General features: G+C 41.7%; 1 protein-coding gene across 1 annotated transcript in view; it reads left to right on the top strand.

Annotated features, from left to right (window-relative positions):
* Positions 1 to 938: 938 nt before the first annotated feature.
* Positions 939 to 20977, top strand: part of LOC146657150 (leucine-rich repeat transmembrane neuronal protein 4) — a 58255-nt gene continuing 38216 nt past the window's right edge. The window contains exons 1-2 of the mRNA XM_085425001.1: positions 939 to 1441; positions 1963 to 3552. Coding sequence (XP_085281127.1) covers positions 1390 to 1441; positions 1963 to 3509 — 1599 coding nt within the window. The 5' untranslated portion in view covers positions 939 to 1389 and the 3' untranslated portion in view covers positions 3510 to 3552. The remainder of the gene's footprint in view (positions 1442 to 1962; positions 3553 to 20977) is intronic.

Here is a 20977-nt window from a genome sequence, read left to right as displayed (position 1 = left end):
TTAACAACTTCTTAACAAGCTGACCTTTTTGTTACAGGCCCACCTGCCGAAGTCCTAATTAAAAACCCACATTAACAGATTTTGCCAATAGACCCTTCGATGCAGGCTCAGATAGAGTAAAACTCACTGCATAATTCCACTTAATTACCGGTGAGGAAAACAATCTGTGCGTGGACTTCGCCAAAATAATGAAGTTTGCGTTTGAGGTCCTCGCATTTTCCTTGGATATTTATCCCAGAACCCCTCCTGCTCCTCCGTCCTCTGTTTCTTAATCATCTACTTGAAAGAAACACACGTGGCGAACCTCAAAATATGTGCAGACTTACAAAGAAAACTAAGTAGTATAAAGGTTTAAATTAACTACCTCCAGCGGCCAAATGGTTCTTAAATAGCAATAATATTCAAGCAAAAGATAATGGAATATTAAACAGGACTGTGCTGTATAATGACTGCCTCTGCCTATGCCTCTTAAGATTCATATGTGCCCCCCAAAAAAGAGAAAGAAAATCAGGGCATTAAAGTTACATAATATTTCTTCGCTCATTATAATCTTAAATTTGGTGGGGTTTAATTCTAATGAACGCACATCTTGCGGCACATCTTCACAAATATCCACACAAAAAGCTAACAGGCTTCCCATTCCCTCTATAATTGATATGCAGGCTGCGTTTGTGATAACAATGAAGTCTACTTTAGGTTTTTCCGGTTGCGGAGTGCCACTCTGCGACCAGAAGAGGGCATCTCAAGTCCTGAAACCGAGCACCGGCGAGCTCCGTAATAATCTAACACCAACATCATTCCTGTTGCTGTACAATTGATTTATTTTTAATGCGACGGTTAACGGCTCTAATCCACAGCAGCCTGCTTCTTCCCCCCCCCCCCCCCACTCTCTCTCCACTGTCCACGCCTGAAGCGGGATATAACCAACTTATCGGCTTTGGACCACAGTTTATCCCTCTCAGATTTCTTCACTTGGTCGTTTTCCAGTGTTTTTTCTCCCCGTCTCTCTCGCTCTGCCACTTAACCTAGATTCAACAATTGGCGACTCGGTGTTTAGACTGTTTTTTTAATAGCCTCCCACGACAGGCGCTAAACTGTCACTCTCATGAGGATACGAGCTTGAGCGCATCCATCCGAGGGCTTTCGGGAGAAAAAAAAATACGCGTTATCGAGCTGATGTTGTGCGGTAATGTAGGAAACTACAGACAGGGAGGCTGATGCACACCTTTTGGAGCTGCTCTTATCTCCGACAGGTGTGCGATTGCAAGTAGAGCGGATCCGGCTTCGGCGCAAAGTGTCCGTTTTATCCGCGCAGACGGGCGTCCTGGTTAAGTGTCCAACTATTTGGGCAAAACGCCGAGTGCGTCTAAACATGTGCACCGGAGACGCATGCAACAGAGATCCCTGAGCAAGAGGAAGAGCCGACACCGAGCAAATATGGGTATGTATAGCCAAAATCTGTTCCGCAGGGTGCTTAAAGGGTTCATTCCTGCGCAGTCTTTTTTGTCTTTTGCCTAACTACAATTCACTTAGAGCTGGTGTCGCTGGCGTCTGTGCCCCCCCTGCGGTTTATGACTGATGACTGCAGGCAGGGGAATCCGAAAGGAGGCTTTTCTCTCAGCAACTGTTTGTCACATTGTGCATCATGCGTGTGGTTTATCAATCACCTTTCCAAGAGCATGACTTTGGCTGAACATAAGTGTGTGTGTGTGTGTGTGTGTGTGTGTGTGTGTGTGTGTGTGTGTGTGTGTGTGTGCGCGCCATGAATGCTCCAGTGCAAATTAAGTAGGCAGGAAAATCCCCCCCTGCAAATGTCTCAGAACATATTCAGTTGCTCGACTCAAAAATTGTGCACATTCTATTTTCATCTCTTTTATTCCCTTCTAGTCCGTGTAGTCTACATGGTTCTGTGTGATACATGTTCTGTACTCATAAACCTCTCACTTTCCTGTGTGTCTGCAGGACTTTTTGTGCTTTTCAGATGGCTTGTGTTCACTGTGGTGGTGCCCTCCTGGCTGCTTGCTGTTCCAAGCGGCATCCGTGAGCGTCCCTGCCCCCAGAGCTGTCGATGTGATGGGAAAATAATATACTGCGAGTCCAATGCCTTCCGTGACGTGCCAAACAACGTGTCTGTCGGCACACAGGGCCTGTCTTTGCGTTATAACAGCCTGGTGAGCCTTAGAGCCCACCAGTTTGCGGGCCTCAGTCAACTAGTTTGGCTCTATCTTGACCACAACTACATCAATGCCGTGGATGGCCAGGCTTTCCACGGGATAAGGAGGCTCAAAGAACTGATTCTCAGCTCCAATAAGATCACGCAGCTGAAAAACAACACTTTCCACGACGTCCCGAATTTGCGTAACCTAGACCTTTCCTACAACAAACTGCAGGTCCTCCAGCCTAATCAGTTCTGGGGTTTACGGAAGCTACTCAGTTTACACTTGAGGTCAAACTCCCTAAAAACAGTCCCGATGCGCGTTTTCCTCGACTGCCGTAACCTGGAGTTCCTCGATATTGGCTACAACAGGTTGAGAAGCCTCACACGTAATGCCTTTGCGGGACTCCTGAAGCTCATCGAGCTCCATTTGGAGCACAACCAGTTTTCTAAGATAAATTTCGCTCATTTCCCTCGCCTGACTAACCTGCGGGCTCTCTATCTGCAGTGGAACCGCATCAAACTGCTAACGCAGGGCCTGCCATGGATGTGGACTTCCTTGCAGAAGTTGGACCTCTCAGGAAATGAGCTCCAAGTGTTGGATCCAAGCACATTTCAATGCCTGCCTAACCTTCAGACTCTCAACCTGGACTCCAACAAGCTCACTAATGTCTCTCAGCAGACAGTGGATGCTTGGATCTCCCTCACAACCATCAGTTTGGCCGGTAATTTGTGGTACTGTAACCCCAACGTTTGCCCTCTGGTGTCCTGGCTCAAAGCCTTCAAGGGTAACAAGGAGTTTACAATGATATGTACCAGCCCTAAGGAGGCACAAGGAGAGAAAGTTACAGATGTGGTGGAGACCTACAACATCTGTACTGCAACTCCGACCCCTATCCCCTCAACGACATTGCCCCTCACAACGGCGTTTCAGCCTGAGCTGAAACCTCTCCCCACGCAGTCTGCGGTGGATAAAAAGCTAACCTGGAACAGGACAGCCTCTCCAACTCCTTCCGAGGCCTCCCCCACTATCCCATTACCAGACACCGAGTATGTGTCCTTCCACAAGATCATAGCCGGTAGCGTGGCCCTCTTCTTATCTGTGGCTATAATTCTGCTGGTTATCTATGTGTCGTGGAAGCGCTATCCCAGCAGCATCAAACAGCTTCAGCAGCGCTCTGCGGTTAAGAAGCGCCAGAAAAAGGCACGGGAGACCGAGCGCTCCTTTAATTCACCACTGCAAGAGTACTATGTGGACTACAAGCCTTCACACTCAGAGACTATGGATGTGCTGGTTAATGGGACAGGACCTTACACATACACCATCTCAGGCTCCAGGGAATGTGAGGTATGACCGTTGCCCTCCAAAAATCCATTTCCACTGCGAGGCATAAGAGGTAAATTTTCTAATGATCTGCAGGGTGAAAAAAAATTGTTTTCTCCTCTGCTTCTGTCTGTAATAGGATAAGGACGCAAAGGGCAGTGCATGGTGACTTGTTTTGCATTATGCTGGGTTTGTTCAGTTCCATTCGATTACCCAGCTGTTGTTTTGAGTCATGCAATATTATTGCTAAAATATGATACCCATTAGCTGCAAGTGCAGCGGCAGCTCCTCCTCATTGGTAACTTACAGTAAGATGCATTACACGCAAAGTGGCTCCATCTTTCACTCCTGACACAAAACATCTCATTGATGAATCTGTGTATTCTCAGACTTTTTATTTTCCCAAAACTGCTTGCCGTCCTGAACGAACCGGTGTAAACCGATTGGATCAAGTCACTGTGCAGATGGTCCTCTCCTATCCTGTGTGCTTGCTGCCACAGCTGTAGCGGCAAACGTGCAAATCGTGTGAGTCTTGATGTTTGTTTGCGAATGTCTGAAGTGTGCCAATATTTACAATCACACCAGCTGATTGTAAATCTCATTTTCTTTGCTTTTTTCCCCCCTAGCCTTTAGCAATTGTGTGCTTAGGTTTTTTTCCTCATTAGTTTAACTTACAAAGTTCAAACAGTCACCACAGGCTGGGGAACACTATGAAGGCCTGCAGCCAAATAAAAGATAAATTATGCATTTGGGCTTGCATTTTTCCTGGTTTTTGTGTAACGCTGCAGGAGGGGACTGCATTATGCTACTTTTGTTTAATCTCAGCATTATAAAGAAACTGTTTACTCCTGTGAAACTTTTACTCATGGAATTGGCTTTAAAATTCTTGCACTAAAACCAGACTTCCTCCACGTGACAGATTGTGAGCCCCCTGCGTGGCACTAAGGGATCGAGACAGAAAGGCTAATCAATTTGCTCGTGTTTAATTAGGCACTTTTTTTGCCCATGTATTCTTTATTTTCTCTCCAAATGCTCTGTATCTGTCTTCTTTTGTCCAGCAGCTTTTCTTTTTTCTTCTTTTTCATTTGGCAGTGTGGTTAAGTGTGATTAACAGAACATGTTGTGCTGGGAAAGATGTGGAGTCGCTGGAATCTTTGCGAGCACCTTTTTGTCAGAATAACCAGACATGCTGTTTAGTACGGGAGACATCTTTCTTCTCCGTTGTCTGTGTCAGCGCAGCTCAGAGACAAAGTTTTATCTCGCTGCAGCACAGCTCATTTTCTATACTCTACATACACCATGTAAAGCATTTTATAAGATGTTTCATGTCAGTGGATTGTGCTGTAGCACCAGTTAGGTTCTTGCTGTGCCCTTTACTCAAGTCACTGTAAAAAGGCCCGCACACATATGTTTCATTGTTTTCAGAAATGTCACTTGGTACAAGGTGCGCGGGTAGCTAAATCAGCTCTTTGTCAGATTATCTGTGGCAGAGCATTTCTCAAGCGCAAGGGAAGCTGGAGGTGAGATGGTCGGCTTATCAATCTTGTAGCTTTCATGTGCGAATGTGGCGTGGGAGCATTAAATGGCAGACCTAATGGGGCTTCTGCTAGCTGGAATAACTAATAGCCCATCAGAGGTAAGGAGCCGAGACTTCCCTCAGCTTTGTTATTCCTTGCCCTCTACAGCTCAAGGGAGCAGCATGAGTTGTTAAAAATGTAATGGGATTTTTTTTCTTTTCCATTTTTTTGTTACCTCTGTGCGTGTTACATTTCATGCCAAACACAGCAATGCAATGTAAGAACACATGCTAGAGCCGGACACCTGTGAAACCACCTGCAGGTTTGTCGTGCTTGTTTAAGTTGCTGTAAAAATGTGCCCACTAGATCGTCGTGTGCATTAGCTATGAACGTTGCTGCCATCGTGCTCATCAATAGTGTCTTGGGCTATTTGCATCACAGTGCAGGCAAAGTCTCTTCTGACACACGAGAATTCATTTTTCAGTTTTTATTAAGAGCCACAGAGTGCAAAGTGGCAAGTGAGATGAACGTGGGAGAGATGCTGTAAAAGGCTGCCCGAGGGCTCAAACCTTCTTCTCAGGAGTGTATTGTAAACGCCAGAATCCGCTGCACTCCCCGCACATTATTTTAGCTATTCCAGATAGCAAGCACTTAAGCTATTAGCTGCATTTTCAATTAGGAGAAAGAGCTTTGTAATTGAAGCCTGTTATCTTCTGCACATGCCCAGACCAACAGACGTGGAGTTAATTTGTTTCTATAGATTTACTCCAGCACAGCTCAGCAGGTTGGCTTCGACACTGCGAACTGAACTCGCAGGCTGTGAATTTTGATGAACACTTTGAACCGTGCGATTCTGTGGTCTTCCTGTGGCACACTATTTAAAAATTTAAAAAAATAAATAAAAACCCTCTCTCTTCCTTGTATGCTATCCACTTCTGAGCTCATAGAGCAGCTGCAGTGGTAGCTGTCCACCCACAGATAATCCCCTGCAAAGTTATTTCAGAAAATATTATGGTGAGAATCCCACCGTCTCAGCCAAAGGCAATTCTTGTACTAGGGTGGAATCTGCAAGCCTTAATAAGGTGAGGAGATCCTGCTCAGAGATAATTAATGTGGCCTGTGAAAAAGGCGAGTGAAGTGAGGAAAAAGAACTTGCCGGTGCGACGGACTGACACCACTGTTGTCCAAAAGACAAGCCTAAATAATTACTTTTAAAAATCAACTAATTTTCCAGCTGGCAGGGTTTGTCAACATTCTGATGCGTTCGAGGCCAGCACAAGCTTCATTCATGCATGAAGTTGTTCCTTTTTCCTTTCCTCGCATTTGCAGTTAGAGTGTCCCCCTCCTGGTTATATTAAAAACTAATGGCTCCTGTGGACCTAATCAGTGTTTTCCTGGGACGAACTCTGTATCTGGGGGCGCATTTTGTTCAGCAAACATTTGTTTAATTTGTGGACACCATAATACGAGCCTGGCCTTCGAAATGTCAGAAATAAGTATCAAGCATGATGGATGATAAACATACACTGTCTCTACTTGCCAAGATGGCAGCTTGCACTTCATCTCTGCGTAAATGCACAGAAGGCTGGCTGCCGTCAAGTGAAGAGAGTTTTGACAGTCTTTGGTATTTGTTTCCAAATAAAGGCTACAGACATCAGTAAAATGGACCAGTAAAAAAAAAGTGTGTGTCATTTTTTTTAACACATCACTTAGCAAACTACAGGTGCAAGAAATCCTTTGGATTCCTGCATTGATTAGTCATGAAATAAGGTGTTCACTTCATCTAAGTCACAGTTACAGACAAATGAAATTTGACTACTTAACTAATATGACTGGAACGCTTTTCCTGTCTTTATTGAACACACAGAAAAATCCTCTACAGTGTTGGGTGAAAAAGTGAGTGTGCAGAGGTTCATTTAGCAATAACAAGTTCCATTAGACCTTTGTGATTAATGCTGATGAGAGCTGCTCCACAGTGAGGATGACGTTGGGTGATTCCACCTGTTTTAAAAACTGTTTCAGTTCATCTGATTACACGGCCCTATTCAAGTCATGCGTACTTGGGGACACAGTGTCTTAATTTTACAGCGTCTTCTTTAAAAATCCTTAATTTTGTTGATCCATACAATCACACATGCAGCCAAAAAAAGTTTCAACTTTTGTGTTATTTGTCCAGACAACAAAAAGTGTGTAACAAACTACAGCTTTGTAGATCAGTGGTTTCATTCTGTGGTGTGTTTCATTCTTATTCAGTGTTTTTCCTATAGTGGACACATGAATAAAGACCTTGCCACTTGTAAACAATTCTGCAGGTGCTTTGCTTTTAACCTTAGATCTCTTTTCACATCTTTCAGGATTGCATGTTGTGCTCTTGCTGTGATCTTTGCAGGACCCTTAGCGAGAGCCACAAAAGTCCTGACTTTCCTCCATTATCTAGACAATTTGTCTGTCTGTGGATTGATGACCACCCAGGTCTTTAGAATTGGTTTTGTAACCTTTTAACGGCTTCGTGCATCTTTATAATGCTTCTTCTAAGATCCACTGAAAGTTGTTGTGATCGAGGAACAGCTCACACCAACCAGTCTGTCTTCAGTGCAGACTTTGTCAGTAAGCAGTCTTAGAATGGCCATATTTTTAGAGATAGGAACCTCCACAACCCACACTTCAAATCCAATCTCCTTAATGGAAGTGGAGGAGTCATTAATAACGAGGTTACTTATTGTTTCTAGTGAATTATTCCCGAATGTGTTCCTTAAAGACTTTGATTTTGTGCGTTATTAGTTTAGTCAAATTGTGTTTGTTTATAATTGTGATTTAGATGAAGATCAGGCCATATTTAGTGAGTAATCAATGCATACATTATTATAATCCTAAGGGATAAAGAACTTTGAGGGTTTACATCAGTGAGTGCACACCCGACTGTGCACACTGATCTAAACCTCTCACACAATAGACAACACAATACAACACTGAAAAATAAGGCACGTGCAGTATAGCAAATGAAATGTGTTTTGGGGGGGGTCTTTTCCTTAAAAAAAAGTCTCTTTATGCCATTAATTTTTATTTTGCTCAGTTGTCTTCTTGTTTGGTAGAATTGAAAATTACTGTACCTGCAAGACTGGGTGGCAATGATCCACGGACACACAGAAGTACACTGCTTCGCTTTTATCATACCTGATGATTTTGTGAAAAATGGACTCCAGTCAGCTCCATTAAAACTCAACTGCAGCAAAATGCAGGAAGAAACAGACTATTAAGTGAATTGGCTGTAATGGCTATTATACAACATAATTTTTCAGTGGCCTGTGGTGATGTTAAAAAAAGAAAGAAAGACTTCTGTGTATGATCAAGAATATTAAGCAGATTTGAGGTGTTACATTTTAATACTGTATACATATACACATTGCATGTTTATCTCGTGTGCATATAAGGAATATAATTACATATAATTCTATAAAAATACATAGGGTTTTTAAATTTTTTAAAAATATTTTTATTGCTAAGATAAGACAAATTAATTGCATTGAAACACAACAGAATACAAATATTTTCATGTTTAAAGGATACTTGACATCAGGGAGCTTCATAATATGGATGGTACCGCTGCATACGCTTTCATTTTCATATTTCAGAATGATCTCCGAACATTGTTTCTGTCATAGTCTGAGTCACTTGTAGTTTCGCTGTGCTTAAAGCAATAAGGTTAGCAAGCAGATGTAGACTTTCTCTATCATGCTTCTACCCTTTCAGGCTGCGTACAGGCAGCCCTACTTTATTATTGAAGGCTGTTAGGACTGTGCAGTGTGAGCTCAGGATGAAAAAGGGTACAGTGGCTTTTAATCTTTGTTACATTTAATACTCTCCTAAAATCAAGCTGGAACTAAACACCAGTGTTTTTTCTTAAAAAGTAATGCTTTACCTTACTTAATTACTCCCCGGCGAAAAAAAAAAGTGTTACACTTCTCATTACTTTACTTTCATGTTACTCCATAAGATGGTCTGAAATACACTGTCACATAATCACTAGTTAACAATATAACCCTTAGGCTACAGTCCCACACACTGACACAAATCTCTTTCCTAATGAGGACATACATACGACCTTTCTTTCAATGTTTCAGCATTTGAACACAAAGCCGACAACACAAAGAAAAGTTGAAAACCAGCTCAAAGAGAGACTTTAAAGAAAGCTCCACTGACATTCTACTATAGGAACACGCACAGGCTTCAATCCTACAAGCTTGACTGCCCCTCACTGCCTTTGTTACCTGCTGAAGGTCAGGCTCTGGCTGCTATGCAATGCATGACATTACTGTGTTACGAAAAATATAATGTGATTACAGTAACAGTAATCAGTAAACAATAAAAGTTACAGTAATATAAAGTACTAGTCAGAGCTATTCCAGATCAACCAAACCTTCTCATTTAATGTACTGTGTGGTGGTGTGATTGAGAGACCGTATCGCCTGCGGGAAGAAGCTCCTCCTCAGTCTCTCTGTGTTGGTCTTCAGGGAGCGGAATCGCTTTCCTGACCTCAACAGAGAGAACAGTCCGTTGTTGGGATGGCTGAGGTCCTTCACGATCTTCCTGGCCTTGGTCCAGCACCGCCTGCTGTAGATTGAGTGCAGGTCAGGGAGCTTGGAGCGGATGGTGCGCTCAGCTGACCGCACAACCCTCTGTAGAGCTCATCTGTCCTGCATGGTGCTGTTCCCGAACCAGGTTAAGATGTTTCCCGCCAGGATGCTCTCTATGGTGCACGAGTAAAAGTTCCTGAGCACCTTGGAGGGCAGTTGGAAGTCTCTCAAGCGTCTGAGGTGGTAGAGACGCCGACGGGCCTTTTTCACCACGGTGTTGATGTGACAGGACCATGACAGGTCCTGCGTGATGTGAACTCCGAGGTATTTGAAGCTGTCCGCTCTCTCCACTGGGCACTCGTTGATGACGGGGGGTCTGGTAGTTCCTCTCCTGCTTAGTGCTGAAGTCCACTATCAGCTCCTTTGTCTTACTGACGTTTAGAAGGAGGTTGTTCCTCTGGCACCAGTTCTCCAGATTCCTAATCTCCTTCAGGTAGGCCGTCTCGTTGTTATCAGAGATCAGGCCCACCACAACGGTGTCGTCAGCAAACTTGATGATGGTGGTGGAGCTGGTAGTGGCCACATGGTCATATGTGTACAAAGAGTACAGCAGGGGGCTCAGAACACACCCCTGGGGGGCTCCAGTGCTGAGAGTGGTGGAGGCTGAGACATGTCCGCCCGCCCATCCTTACTGCCTGTGGTCTGCCAGTTAGGAAGTTGGAGATCCACTGACACATAGATGAGCTGAGTCCCAGATGCTCCAGCTTGGTGGTGAGGTGGAGGGAATTATGGTATTAAATGCAGAGCTGTAGTCTATGAAGAGCATTTTAACATAATTCCCCCTTCTAGTGTCCAAGTGAGTGAGTGATGTGTGGAGGAGATGAGAGATGGCATCGTCTGTGGAACGATTTGGACGGTAAGCGAACTGTAGTGGGTCCAGTGTGTCTGGTAGTGAAGAAATGATGAAGTCTCTGACCAGGCGTTCAAAGCACTTCATCACTACTGAGGTGAGGGCTACAGGGCGATAGTCATTGAGAGAAGCAGGGTGGGGTTTCTTCAGGACAGGAACAATGATGGACTCTTTAAAGCATGTGGGGATGACCGACTGAGATAAAGAGATGTTGAATATCTCAGTGAACACAGGAGCTAGCTGGTATGTGCAGTCTCTGAGGATACGACCTGGGATGCCGTCGGGTCCTGCTGCGAGATGTGTCTGCTACTGGAATTCTGTGTGGCATTTATCTGGCCTCTAATCTGAGGTGCTGTTAACTTTCTGAGGCTGGTGACTCGGATGAATTTATCCTCGGCAGCAGAGGTGACTCTTAGTCTTCCTTTCCTGGGGCGGTTCTCATGTGAGACAGTTTTGTCGTAGTGCTTGATGGTTTTTGCAACTGCACTTGGGAACACATTCAAAGTTTTAGACTGACTGACCTTCAGTCCTTAAAGTAATGATGGACTCTCGCTTCTCTTTACTTAGCTGATTGGTTCTTGCCATAATAGGAAATCTAACAGTTGTCAAATAGGGCTGTCAGCTGTGTACCAGCCTGACTTCTGCACAACACAACTAATGGTCCCAACCATTAAGAAGGTAAGAAAATCCACAAATGAACCCTGACAAGGCACAGCTGTGAATCTACAATATAAAAATCTTTAGAGTTATTTATCAATTTTTTCTTTGTAACATAATTCCATATATCTTGCTTCATATATTTGATGTTTTCTGTTTGTTTCTACAATGTAGATATAAAAAAAACCCAAGAATTTATAATATAGATGAAAATATAGATGTTAATAATGGTAAATAATCTATGTATGGCAATGTTTGTGCAAACTTTTGTTCAGATTGGCCCACCTGTTAAGGTGAGAGTACATACAGACTTATATAGATACACTACAATCATTATAGCAAAGAAGGTAAGGTGTCAGATATCTATAAATGAAACAAAGTAAATACAGATCATTTTTAATTTTTCTTTTGCTAAAAAGACTATACCAGACTACATATTTACATATACATATATTTCCAAACTCTGGATGCTTGACAAACGTAGAGTCCCAACAAATAATACTCAGTGTTTATGCTAAACCAAGCCATCATCAAAACAAATGTCTGCCTAAAACGTTAAAAGCATTTCTCAAACGAACCCGTTCTTACTTCACTGTTAGCTGCAAACGTACCTCATTCTGCATTTACTTAGAGACTTCATACCAGCCTCAAATATGCAGCATATCCCACCTCGTTCCAGTCAAGGTTGTGATTTCAAGCCGAGTTACAATGTTGCAGTGGGATTCATTAGCAAAAATGCACATAATCAGACCTCAGACTTATCTTTAGTAAAGCACCTCTCAGGCTGCTGTGTGTGTGGGGTGAGATCTCCAAATAAACATACTCTGCGATATGTATGATTCAGACTTTTGACAGATGTTCCTCTTGGAGGTGTGATGTCTGCTCGGGTGAGGAGGTGGAATACATTACAAAAAAAAAAAGAAGAATACTTAGCAGCAAGTCGAGGCAACGTGAGATCTGTGTAATAATAGCTTGCAGTCTAACATGGACTGTTAAAATGAATACGGCAGTTGTGTTGTTTCATAATTAATCTTAGCATCTCTTCTTTCATCCGATTGATGTTTTCGTGATTTTATTACTCTCATTATGATGTGCTAATAGCACATGTCTCAGCCAGCTAATAGCTTAAGCTGGCACAAGCGGAAAATATGATGTTCCTCCTCCACGCTCCAACACAGACAATATTGAATTTCACTCTGGGTTAGATGTACTTATTTACAGAACACATGCGACGAACTGCTGTTTGTGTCTCTGGCTAATCATTAAAGATCCCTGCAAAAGCTTTAAAGCCAGAGAAGTGGGAGTCTCCTCTGAGCCCGCATCGTTCTGCCGAGGAAAACTAAATGAAAGCCATCATTTTGTTGACCTTCACACCTTCATTTTTAATTGAGGCCAGCGCTGATTGACAACATCATTAATTGTGATATGCACACAGTTAAATTGTGATATGCACTTGATATTACATGATAACCCTAAGATAAAATGTCTTGTGTGAGCAAATTGGTTGATTTGGTACTACTTTGGCATGACTGAGACGTATGTTGTAATGAAACAAAGAATGGGAAGTTTTGAAATGGAATTAGAAGCCCCCCTTTTTTTGCACAAACTAATTTGGGAGTAAATGAAAAGACCACAGAGATAAATCAGACTAATTCATCCCTCCCCATCACACAATCTCCAGTGGTCCTCCCCTCCTGGAGCCACACACAAACCATGATGAATATTTAATGCGATATTAAACTTCTTCTTTTTTTTTTTTTGTTCAAGACCATTTTTTCCATTAAGTAGTGATTAATTAGAAGTATGTTTTGATCAGAGGAGTCTCTTTCCATGGAGGCAGAGGATCTTGCGCCTCCTCCTCTGCTTTTGAGATTCATGGGGGAGCCCAAAATATAAACGAGTAATTGGTTGGAAAAAGAATATTACTAAATCTTAACATCATTTCTAACATATTTCCCCTCTCTTCTCTGGAAAGAAAAAATCCATTATTGCAACTCTGATTAAAATTCTTCAACAGCAAAACCTGCAGGGCAGGAAAAAGGTGAAAGATCAGTCTGTGTGAAGAGTTGGTGGGTGGCGGAGGAGGAAAAACAGGCTCCTGTTGATGCTCCCTAAGGCCGCGCCTCTTATATCAATTTAATGTACTTTGTCTTTTTTTTAATGCTCACGCTGTTGTTGACCAAATGAATGTTTCAAATAAACAATTTCACATTCTTTTTTTTAAATTATTCACGATTTTTGTGTTAAATTCATGCTGTTACATAGTGGATGCTGCTATACATGTTCTAATATACAGCCTACTGTGTGTTTTTGTGTGTGTTTCTCTAAGATACAGTATCTTGTACGCCACTGTGTTGCTACCTCACCCACCCAAAATAACAAATTCCTGTAATAAAATAACAGCAGAGTCAATTTCTTGTGAGCAAAGCTCTTTCTCAGCTAAAGTCTTACTGACAGAATAACATAATTTGTCATTTCTTTTTTTTTGTTGTTGTTGCTTTCTTTGTACTTCACTTGTACCCCACGCATAAGCCCGAGCTGTGTCCTTCTGTCTTTGAGTGTTGTGTGCTGGGTTATTCTTTACGCTTCCTTGCTGGCTACAGCTGAGGCATTGCATTTGTGGCTCATCCGTCTGTGTCATTCTCTTGAACACCTTGAGGGTTTCTTTAAATTTGGAACAAACGTCCTGTTGGACTCGAGGGTGATCTGTTTAGAATTGGGTGGTGAAAGGTAACTGTGACCCAACAAAACAATGTTTTTGTCTACAAAATATGCTAATTGTGAACTCATTTTTCATCAAATATCTAACAGAATTAAAAAAAAAGGCATTTCCTGTCCACAAGATCAAAGGTCACCTTTGCCGTGATATTATGATGTTGAATAAAATGGCACAGCTCTGGATTAGACGACTTGCCTCACTGTACAGCCAACACCCATTCCAGACTTTCATCCTGGGGAGGCTGTGGCTCAGGAGGTAGAGCCGGTCACCTACTAATTGGGCAAGACGCTAACCTCAAGTTGCTCTCTCCAATGGTGTGAATGTTACATAGAAAGCACTTACATAGAAAAAAAAGTGCTAGTATGAATGGGTGAATGAGGCAAGTTGTAGAAAAGCACTTTGAGTGCTCAGTTGGAGTAAAAAAGCGCTTTATAACAACCAGTCCATTTACCAAGAAGGATTCACACTGTGCAGTTCTGTCATTGTAAGAGTGCTAACTGGCTGCTGTCTGTTGATTCATATTCAGTACAGGTGTGGCAGATAAATCCTCCTCAAAAACATCTCTGTGTCTGAAAAATTACTTAATCAGGCGCTCTGTCCGAGTGTTTTTGTTCTGACACGGTCAATTTCATCTGGATGTGATCAACATAGTTCAGCTATCTGGGTTTATTATGAGGTGTAGCATTAGCTGCTTTAGTTAAAATTGATTTCTTAGTCAATTTGAGTCTAACTGTGCGTGAAAGTGTTTACTATGCTCGTCATCTTAGCTTAGCTTGTTAGCTGTCAGCTTTTGCTAGCAAAACGAAGCTAAAGCATTTCTGTAATTTACCTAGTATTCGTTTCTTCCAGTGTTATCAGTCCCATCCACTAGCTGCTTACATGCTTCATGATCCAGCAAACCTCTTCGCACACCATTTACACATTTGTTCTCAGTGTAAACCAGTTGTAATCCTGTGTCTATTAACAGCACCGATCAGTAGCACAATGTTGTTTTGGTGCCTCGGCTGTAGTCATGCTCCGGTGTTTCATCAGAGGACAATCATTTTTCTTGCAAGGCCAGCCTAATAAACCGAAGGCTGTGTCTCTTTTCAGCCTTATCTGAGCAATTAATACAAACGCCTTGAAGGATTTACTTCCTAAAGTAGGTGTAATACTCTGGTATTGAGGAATGTACTTTTCTTTTCAGGACTCATTTTGTTTGAACTCTTTCATGTGCTTCAATGTTTCCACATTGCTATAACTCCAGGGGGGTACATCTAGTTTTGGTGTCAGACACTGTGAAAGATTGGCCCACAATTTTACACAGGCATTCAACAATCCATCATAAAAGAGAAATTCATTTTAGAAGAAGCAGAGAAACCAATTTCTCCAGTTGACAGCCGCCTCAATAGACCACAATGCAATGCAGCGTCATGACAAGTCATGTCTTGTTTTTTATTATTTTTATTTTTACTCTCCACCTACCTACTGCAGCTGAATCAAGCAACCTGACCCTCAACTCCCTGGCGCTCGTCAAAAGGCATACAGGGAAATGCAGGAAATCACTAGCTGATGTCAAAGCAGATGTGGCAATTTGAGGGAAGTTCGGTACCCGAAAGACAATTTACATCAGATCTGCGCTTCTGGCATCCACAAAACATTACAGATTGATGATACATATCAGTGTAAGTCTATCCAAGGGTGGATTTTTCCATCAAGTCTTCAGTCTGAGTCAGAGTTGAGGAACAAAAGAACTACTTGAATTCCCAAGGAGTCCAGATCAGTGTCTCTTTTCAAAGAAAAAAAAAGTATTTGCACATATCAGTAAACTTCTAATAACTTCTCAAAAAATCTGAATCCCATATCGAGTGTCCTATTATCATGGCGTATCTATCAATCAGCAATCACACGCCCTGGATTCCCTCAGTTTAAGCTTCTCCTCACTCAGTCAGCGACACTTCTGCTTTAATAGGATTTGACAGCTTATCTAGCACTTTATGAAAAGTCGGGCACCGCAGAGAGAATGAATAATATAACATGAAAATATTAGACATAACATTTTATGCCGTTTTATGGTCACAGCAGCCACGTTAATTTTTCATCGCAGCTTGAAGCAGTTACTGCGTGTTTAGCCCTTCATTTTATTATGATTCATTTAATTAGAGCTATTAAGACAGTTTGACGGAGACGCTGTAGTTCTGCCTTCTGTGTCACTTTGATTCCCTTGAAAAGAATTTGAAAGTGATATTTAAAAGAGAATGAAATGATGAAATGTTGACTAGGCACATTAGTGCTTGCCCTTGTAAGTTGTTGGACTGCAATTTGTATCTCCACGCTTCTCTGTAGAGTGACACTACAGTTTCTTTCATCATTTCTCCTCAGAAGAATTTTGATGTAACGTTCACGTCTACCTCAAAAATAGTGTTTTCCCAGAAACTAAAACCTCTACATCGTGTAGCTACAGCATACCAGTATGTTCTCACTCTGTCTGATGGGACACGGTGTGTCAGTCAGCACAAACTGAAAATGATGCCACACTTCTGCCATCTTCCTCACTTATAGTGAAATATAAATATCAGAACACTCACAGTGGCTGTGCTGATGTTCAGCAGGTAGGTTTGTCGTGTTTACCGCCTGAGTTACTGTTGCGTTTAATGCATATATGTACGCAGTTTTTAGCCAAAGCTAGTTAGTGAAAACAAAAAAAAAGAACAAGATCCAAGAGTCATTAAAATTAATTAGCAGGGTTAAGGTATGAAGACACGCTCCCTAGCAAGCAAGTCAAACTTTATTCATACAACACATTTCAGTGTGCTGTGCAAAGCATGAGCTGCCACACACTACATACTAAGTAATATCTAAGTACAAATAAGTAAGATAGATTCTATTAGATAGAAATTGTTAAATAATTAGGACTACAATAAGATCATACAACCTGTAGGTCCAAAAGATAAACAAAATAATTCAAATAAATTTATGCTGAAGCGCCAAATCACAACAGCAGTTGCCTCAAGGTGCTTTATATTGTAAATTAAAGAACCCAGTTTGAGCAAGCACTTGGTAACAGTGGGAAGGGAAAATGTCCTTTTAACAGGAAGAAACCTCTGGCAGAACCAGGCTCAAGGTGGAGTAGCTATCTGCTGCCACCGACTGTGGATGAGGGAAGGACAGCAGGGTAAAAGACACACTGTGGAGGTGAACCAGAGATTAATAATAAGTATTGATTAAATGCAGAGTTCAAACATAAGAAAAGTTATGGTATCTGGACTTAATGCAAGCCATCATGAGGAGGGATATCTGCATTTTATTTACATTTTAATTGCAACCCAACATAAAAGTTTCACTAAAAAAACAGGAATGTCATTTGACCTATTAGGGGCCCTTCTAAAGATGGAAATTAAGCACTTTTAACCATTGGTTGTTTTGGTTCTTTGAAACGTGACTTCCCAAGCAAAGGGTGGACCTACCCAAGGATAAAAAGACAGAGCAAGCTAACTTGTTAATCACAGGTTAGCCACAGACTAAAGAACAGTCTCATTTATTATCTATTTCTGTCCAAATGGAAGAAACAAAAGTAACATCACACTAGATTCAGTAAGACTTTAAAACCCATTGAAAAAGTGTTTACTTGTCGAGGATGCGGTGTTCTCTGACCATATGCCTATTTTATGTGATATTGTTCTTTTTAATCCTGTTCTTAAGCTTGCTGTACCTGCTCGATGTTATCGTGCTTTTGGCTCAGATACTGCCGAGCGGTTTTCCATATTGTTTGACCAATTTATTTCTTATCCTCCTGAGTTGTCCACCTCAGATGGATTAGTTTCTTGTTTGGATTCTGCTTGTAAATCTGTCCTCGACGCTGTCGCTCCTTTTATATTCAGACAATGCAAGCCAAAGGCTAGTCCTTGGCTAACTGATTTTACCAGAGCCGCTAGAAAAGAATGTAGAAGATGTGAAAGACAGTGGAAAAAAGATAGGCTGTGCGTCTCTATGGAAGCTCTTAAGACTAGCTGGAAAGTCTATCAGAGAGCAGTAAAGGCTGCCAAGCACTCCTATTTTTCTCAACTTATTGCTGCCAGCTCGCATAACCCTCATGTTCTATATAACACTATAAATTCTGTACTTAATCCGGAAGGCTATATTCTTTTGCACTCTTCTGCGGTTATGTGCAATAAGTTTCTTAATTATTTTGTGGATAAGGTTGCTAGTTTGAGACTCTACCTATTGCTGACCCAGCCATGCATGGTTCTTGCTCAAGTCTGTTCTCTGCTTTTCTACCAATTGTTTTATCTGATTTAGAGAAACTTGTGTTGAATGCTAAACCGTGTGGCTCTCCAAATGACGTTGTTCCTCCCCGTTTTCTTAAAAAGGTATATCCTATCATCGGACCACATATTCTGAACATTATTAATACTAGTCTTTTGTCTGGTCAAGTACCTAGGGAATTTAAGCATGCAGTCATACATCCTTTACTTAAGAAACCAGGCTTAGACAGTTCAGTCATATCAAATTTTAGACCCATCTCTAAGCTTCCCTTTCTTAGTAAGATTCTGGAAAGAATTGTTTATACTCAGTTGATAGACTACTTGAATGACTCTAAATTGTCAGAAATCTTTCAGTCCGGCTTTAAGCCATTCCACAGCACGGAGACAGCCCTCGTAAAAGTTATGAATGACATCCTGATAGCGACAGACCGTGGTAAATATGCAGTGCTGGTCTTGTTGGACATGACAGCTGCATTTGACACTGTGGATCACGATTTGCTGATCTCCCGCCTACAGCACTGTGTGGGAATTTCTGGTTCGGCACTTTTGTGGTTAAAGTCCTATCTTTTAAATAGGACCTTTTGTGTTAAGTTGGGGTCGGCTTCATCCTCTGTGGCCCCTCTGCTTTGGGGTGTGCCACAGGGATCTATTCTTGGGGCGTTATTGTTTTCATTGTACCTCTTGCCTCTTGGCGCGATTTTCCGAAAGCATAAAGTGCCATTCCATCTATACGCAGATGACTGCCAGCTCTACTTACCTTTTAGTCATTCTGATAGTCTCCCAACTGGACCTCTGCTTGACTGCCTTACTGATGTCAAAGCATGGATGGCAAAAAACGTTTTAAATTTTAATGATCGGAAGACTGAAGCAATTTTATTTGGCCCAAATCGTTCTTCTCATACTCTGGATGTTGATCTTGCAGCTTTGACTTCCCAACTAAAGAGTTCGATCACAAATCTCGGAGTTAAAATTGATTCTGCACTCACCTTTGATGACCATGTAAACGGGGTGGTAAAATTAGCATTTTATCACCTCAGACGTTTATCAAAGGTTAAGCCCTTTCTTTCCAAGCGTGACTTGGAAAGCGTTATTCATGCCTTTATTACCTCACATTTAGATTATTGTAATTCTCTTTTAACAGGGGTTGGGCAGGGCACTTTGTCACACTTGCAATTAGTGCAAAATGCTGCGGCACGATTTTTAACTGGCAGAAGAAAATTTGATCACATCACTCCGATTTTGGCCTCTTTACACTGGCTTCCAATTGAATTCAGGATCCGTTTTAAAGTCCTTTTATTGGCTTTTAAATCTCTAAGTGGTCTGGCACCTGTTTATTTGTCTGACTTGTTGAAGCCCCACGTCCCCACTCGTTCCCTTCGGTCAGCTGAGCAGTTGCTGCTTTCGGTCCCAAAGTCACGGCTGAAACTTAGAGGAGACCGAGCGTTCTCTGTTGCCGCGCCGATGCTTTGGAATAACCTTCCTCTCCATATTAGACAGGCTGCATCAGTGCCAGTTTTTAAGTCTTTATTAAAAACCTACTTTTATTCCCTGGCTTTTAACTCTGTGGGTAACTGATATTTTTATTGTTTTTTAACTTTATTGCTATGTCTGGTTTTATTACTATGTGCATATTAGTACTGTACAGCACTTTGGTCTACCAGGTGTGTTTTTAAAGTGCTATATAAATAAATAAATGATGATGATGATGATACTGAGGTCATGAATGAAATGGAACGATTTTCTCATAGACTGCTACCTCCTGCTGGCCATGGGAAAGAATGCTAGTTTAAAGCACCTCTGCTTTGCTTCACTTTTCAGACCCACACGTATATAAACACACACAGATACATCTCTTACATAAGGTGTATCAGCACACTGCTAGAGTGGGCGTAGCATGTCTGTATAGAGCAGGGGAGCAAGAACCAGCCTTATTAAACAAATCAAACTTTTGATCAAACTCATATGAAATTTTGCCGAAGCGCACAGCTGTTGGAGCACATGGAACAAATTGACTCAAGGAATGAAATGTGTCAGATTTCATTTCGTGTGTAATATTGATGTTAAATGCTATGGAGATGTTTAAATATTTGCTGCCGTATAATCTGCTTTGACATGTATTGTGAACAGGTGGAGGGAGCGGAGGGATTCATCTCTCCGTTTTCACTCTGGCTGCCAATGCTTCTTTTCAAATCAAACAAATGGGTCAGCCCTTTGTTCCGGCAGAATATTTTTACTTGCCTTATCTAAAAGGGATATAATACACTCTGATCAGCGGGCTGTTTCAGCACTCTAAATTTAAAATGCTTTCTGGATTTGTGTAGGCAGACAGCAGTCAAACATTAACCAAAAAAAAAAAATTTACTCCATGCTGGGCAAAATTGTAGTTAATTTTGGTCATTCACAGAAACGAAAAAACAACGCTGTCTACACAATGCAGGATGTGGGGCAGATATTCCTGTTGGGATTACGTGTGCTCCGAGTGAACAGAATTTAAACATACCTCAGCTGATTTCTGGATTTCTTTTCTTTCAGTTCGACATTCCCCAGGTACCTTACTCCATGTTTTTGTACCGTGTTTTTTTTTTACCAACATCCTTTCCCAGCTATGTTTCTCCATACAGCGAAAAGTAAACAAGCCAAACTTAAAGTAGGAAGACAAACTGACAGAAAGAACTTATACTTTTATAAAATTATATAGGCTGAAACTGCAAGGCCATGTGCTGGAAAACAAAATAAAGGCAATAAACTGGGAAAAAGCGTAATTAGCCAGTTTCCTTGGAGATGAGCCAGTTTTTCCATGCCAATAAATTCAGCAATCAAATTAACTTGTGAACGACACATTGACATAAAAATTCAATTCTGTTGTAACGTAGGTAG

This window comes from Rhamphochromis longiceps, linkage group LG12 (genome assembly GCF_057381845.1).
Source record: "Rhamphochromis longiceps isolate RC_006_pf linkage group LG12, R_longiceps_female_GT1.1, whole genome shotgun sequence".
NCBI lineage: Eukaryota > Metazoa > Chordata > Actinopteri > Cichliformes > Cichlidae > Rhamphochromis > Rhamphochromis longiceps.
The sequence above is the reverse complement of the archived record's forward strand: the minus strand, read 5'-3'. Positions and strand labels throughout refer to the sequence as shown.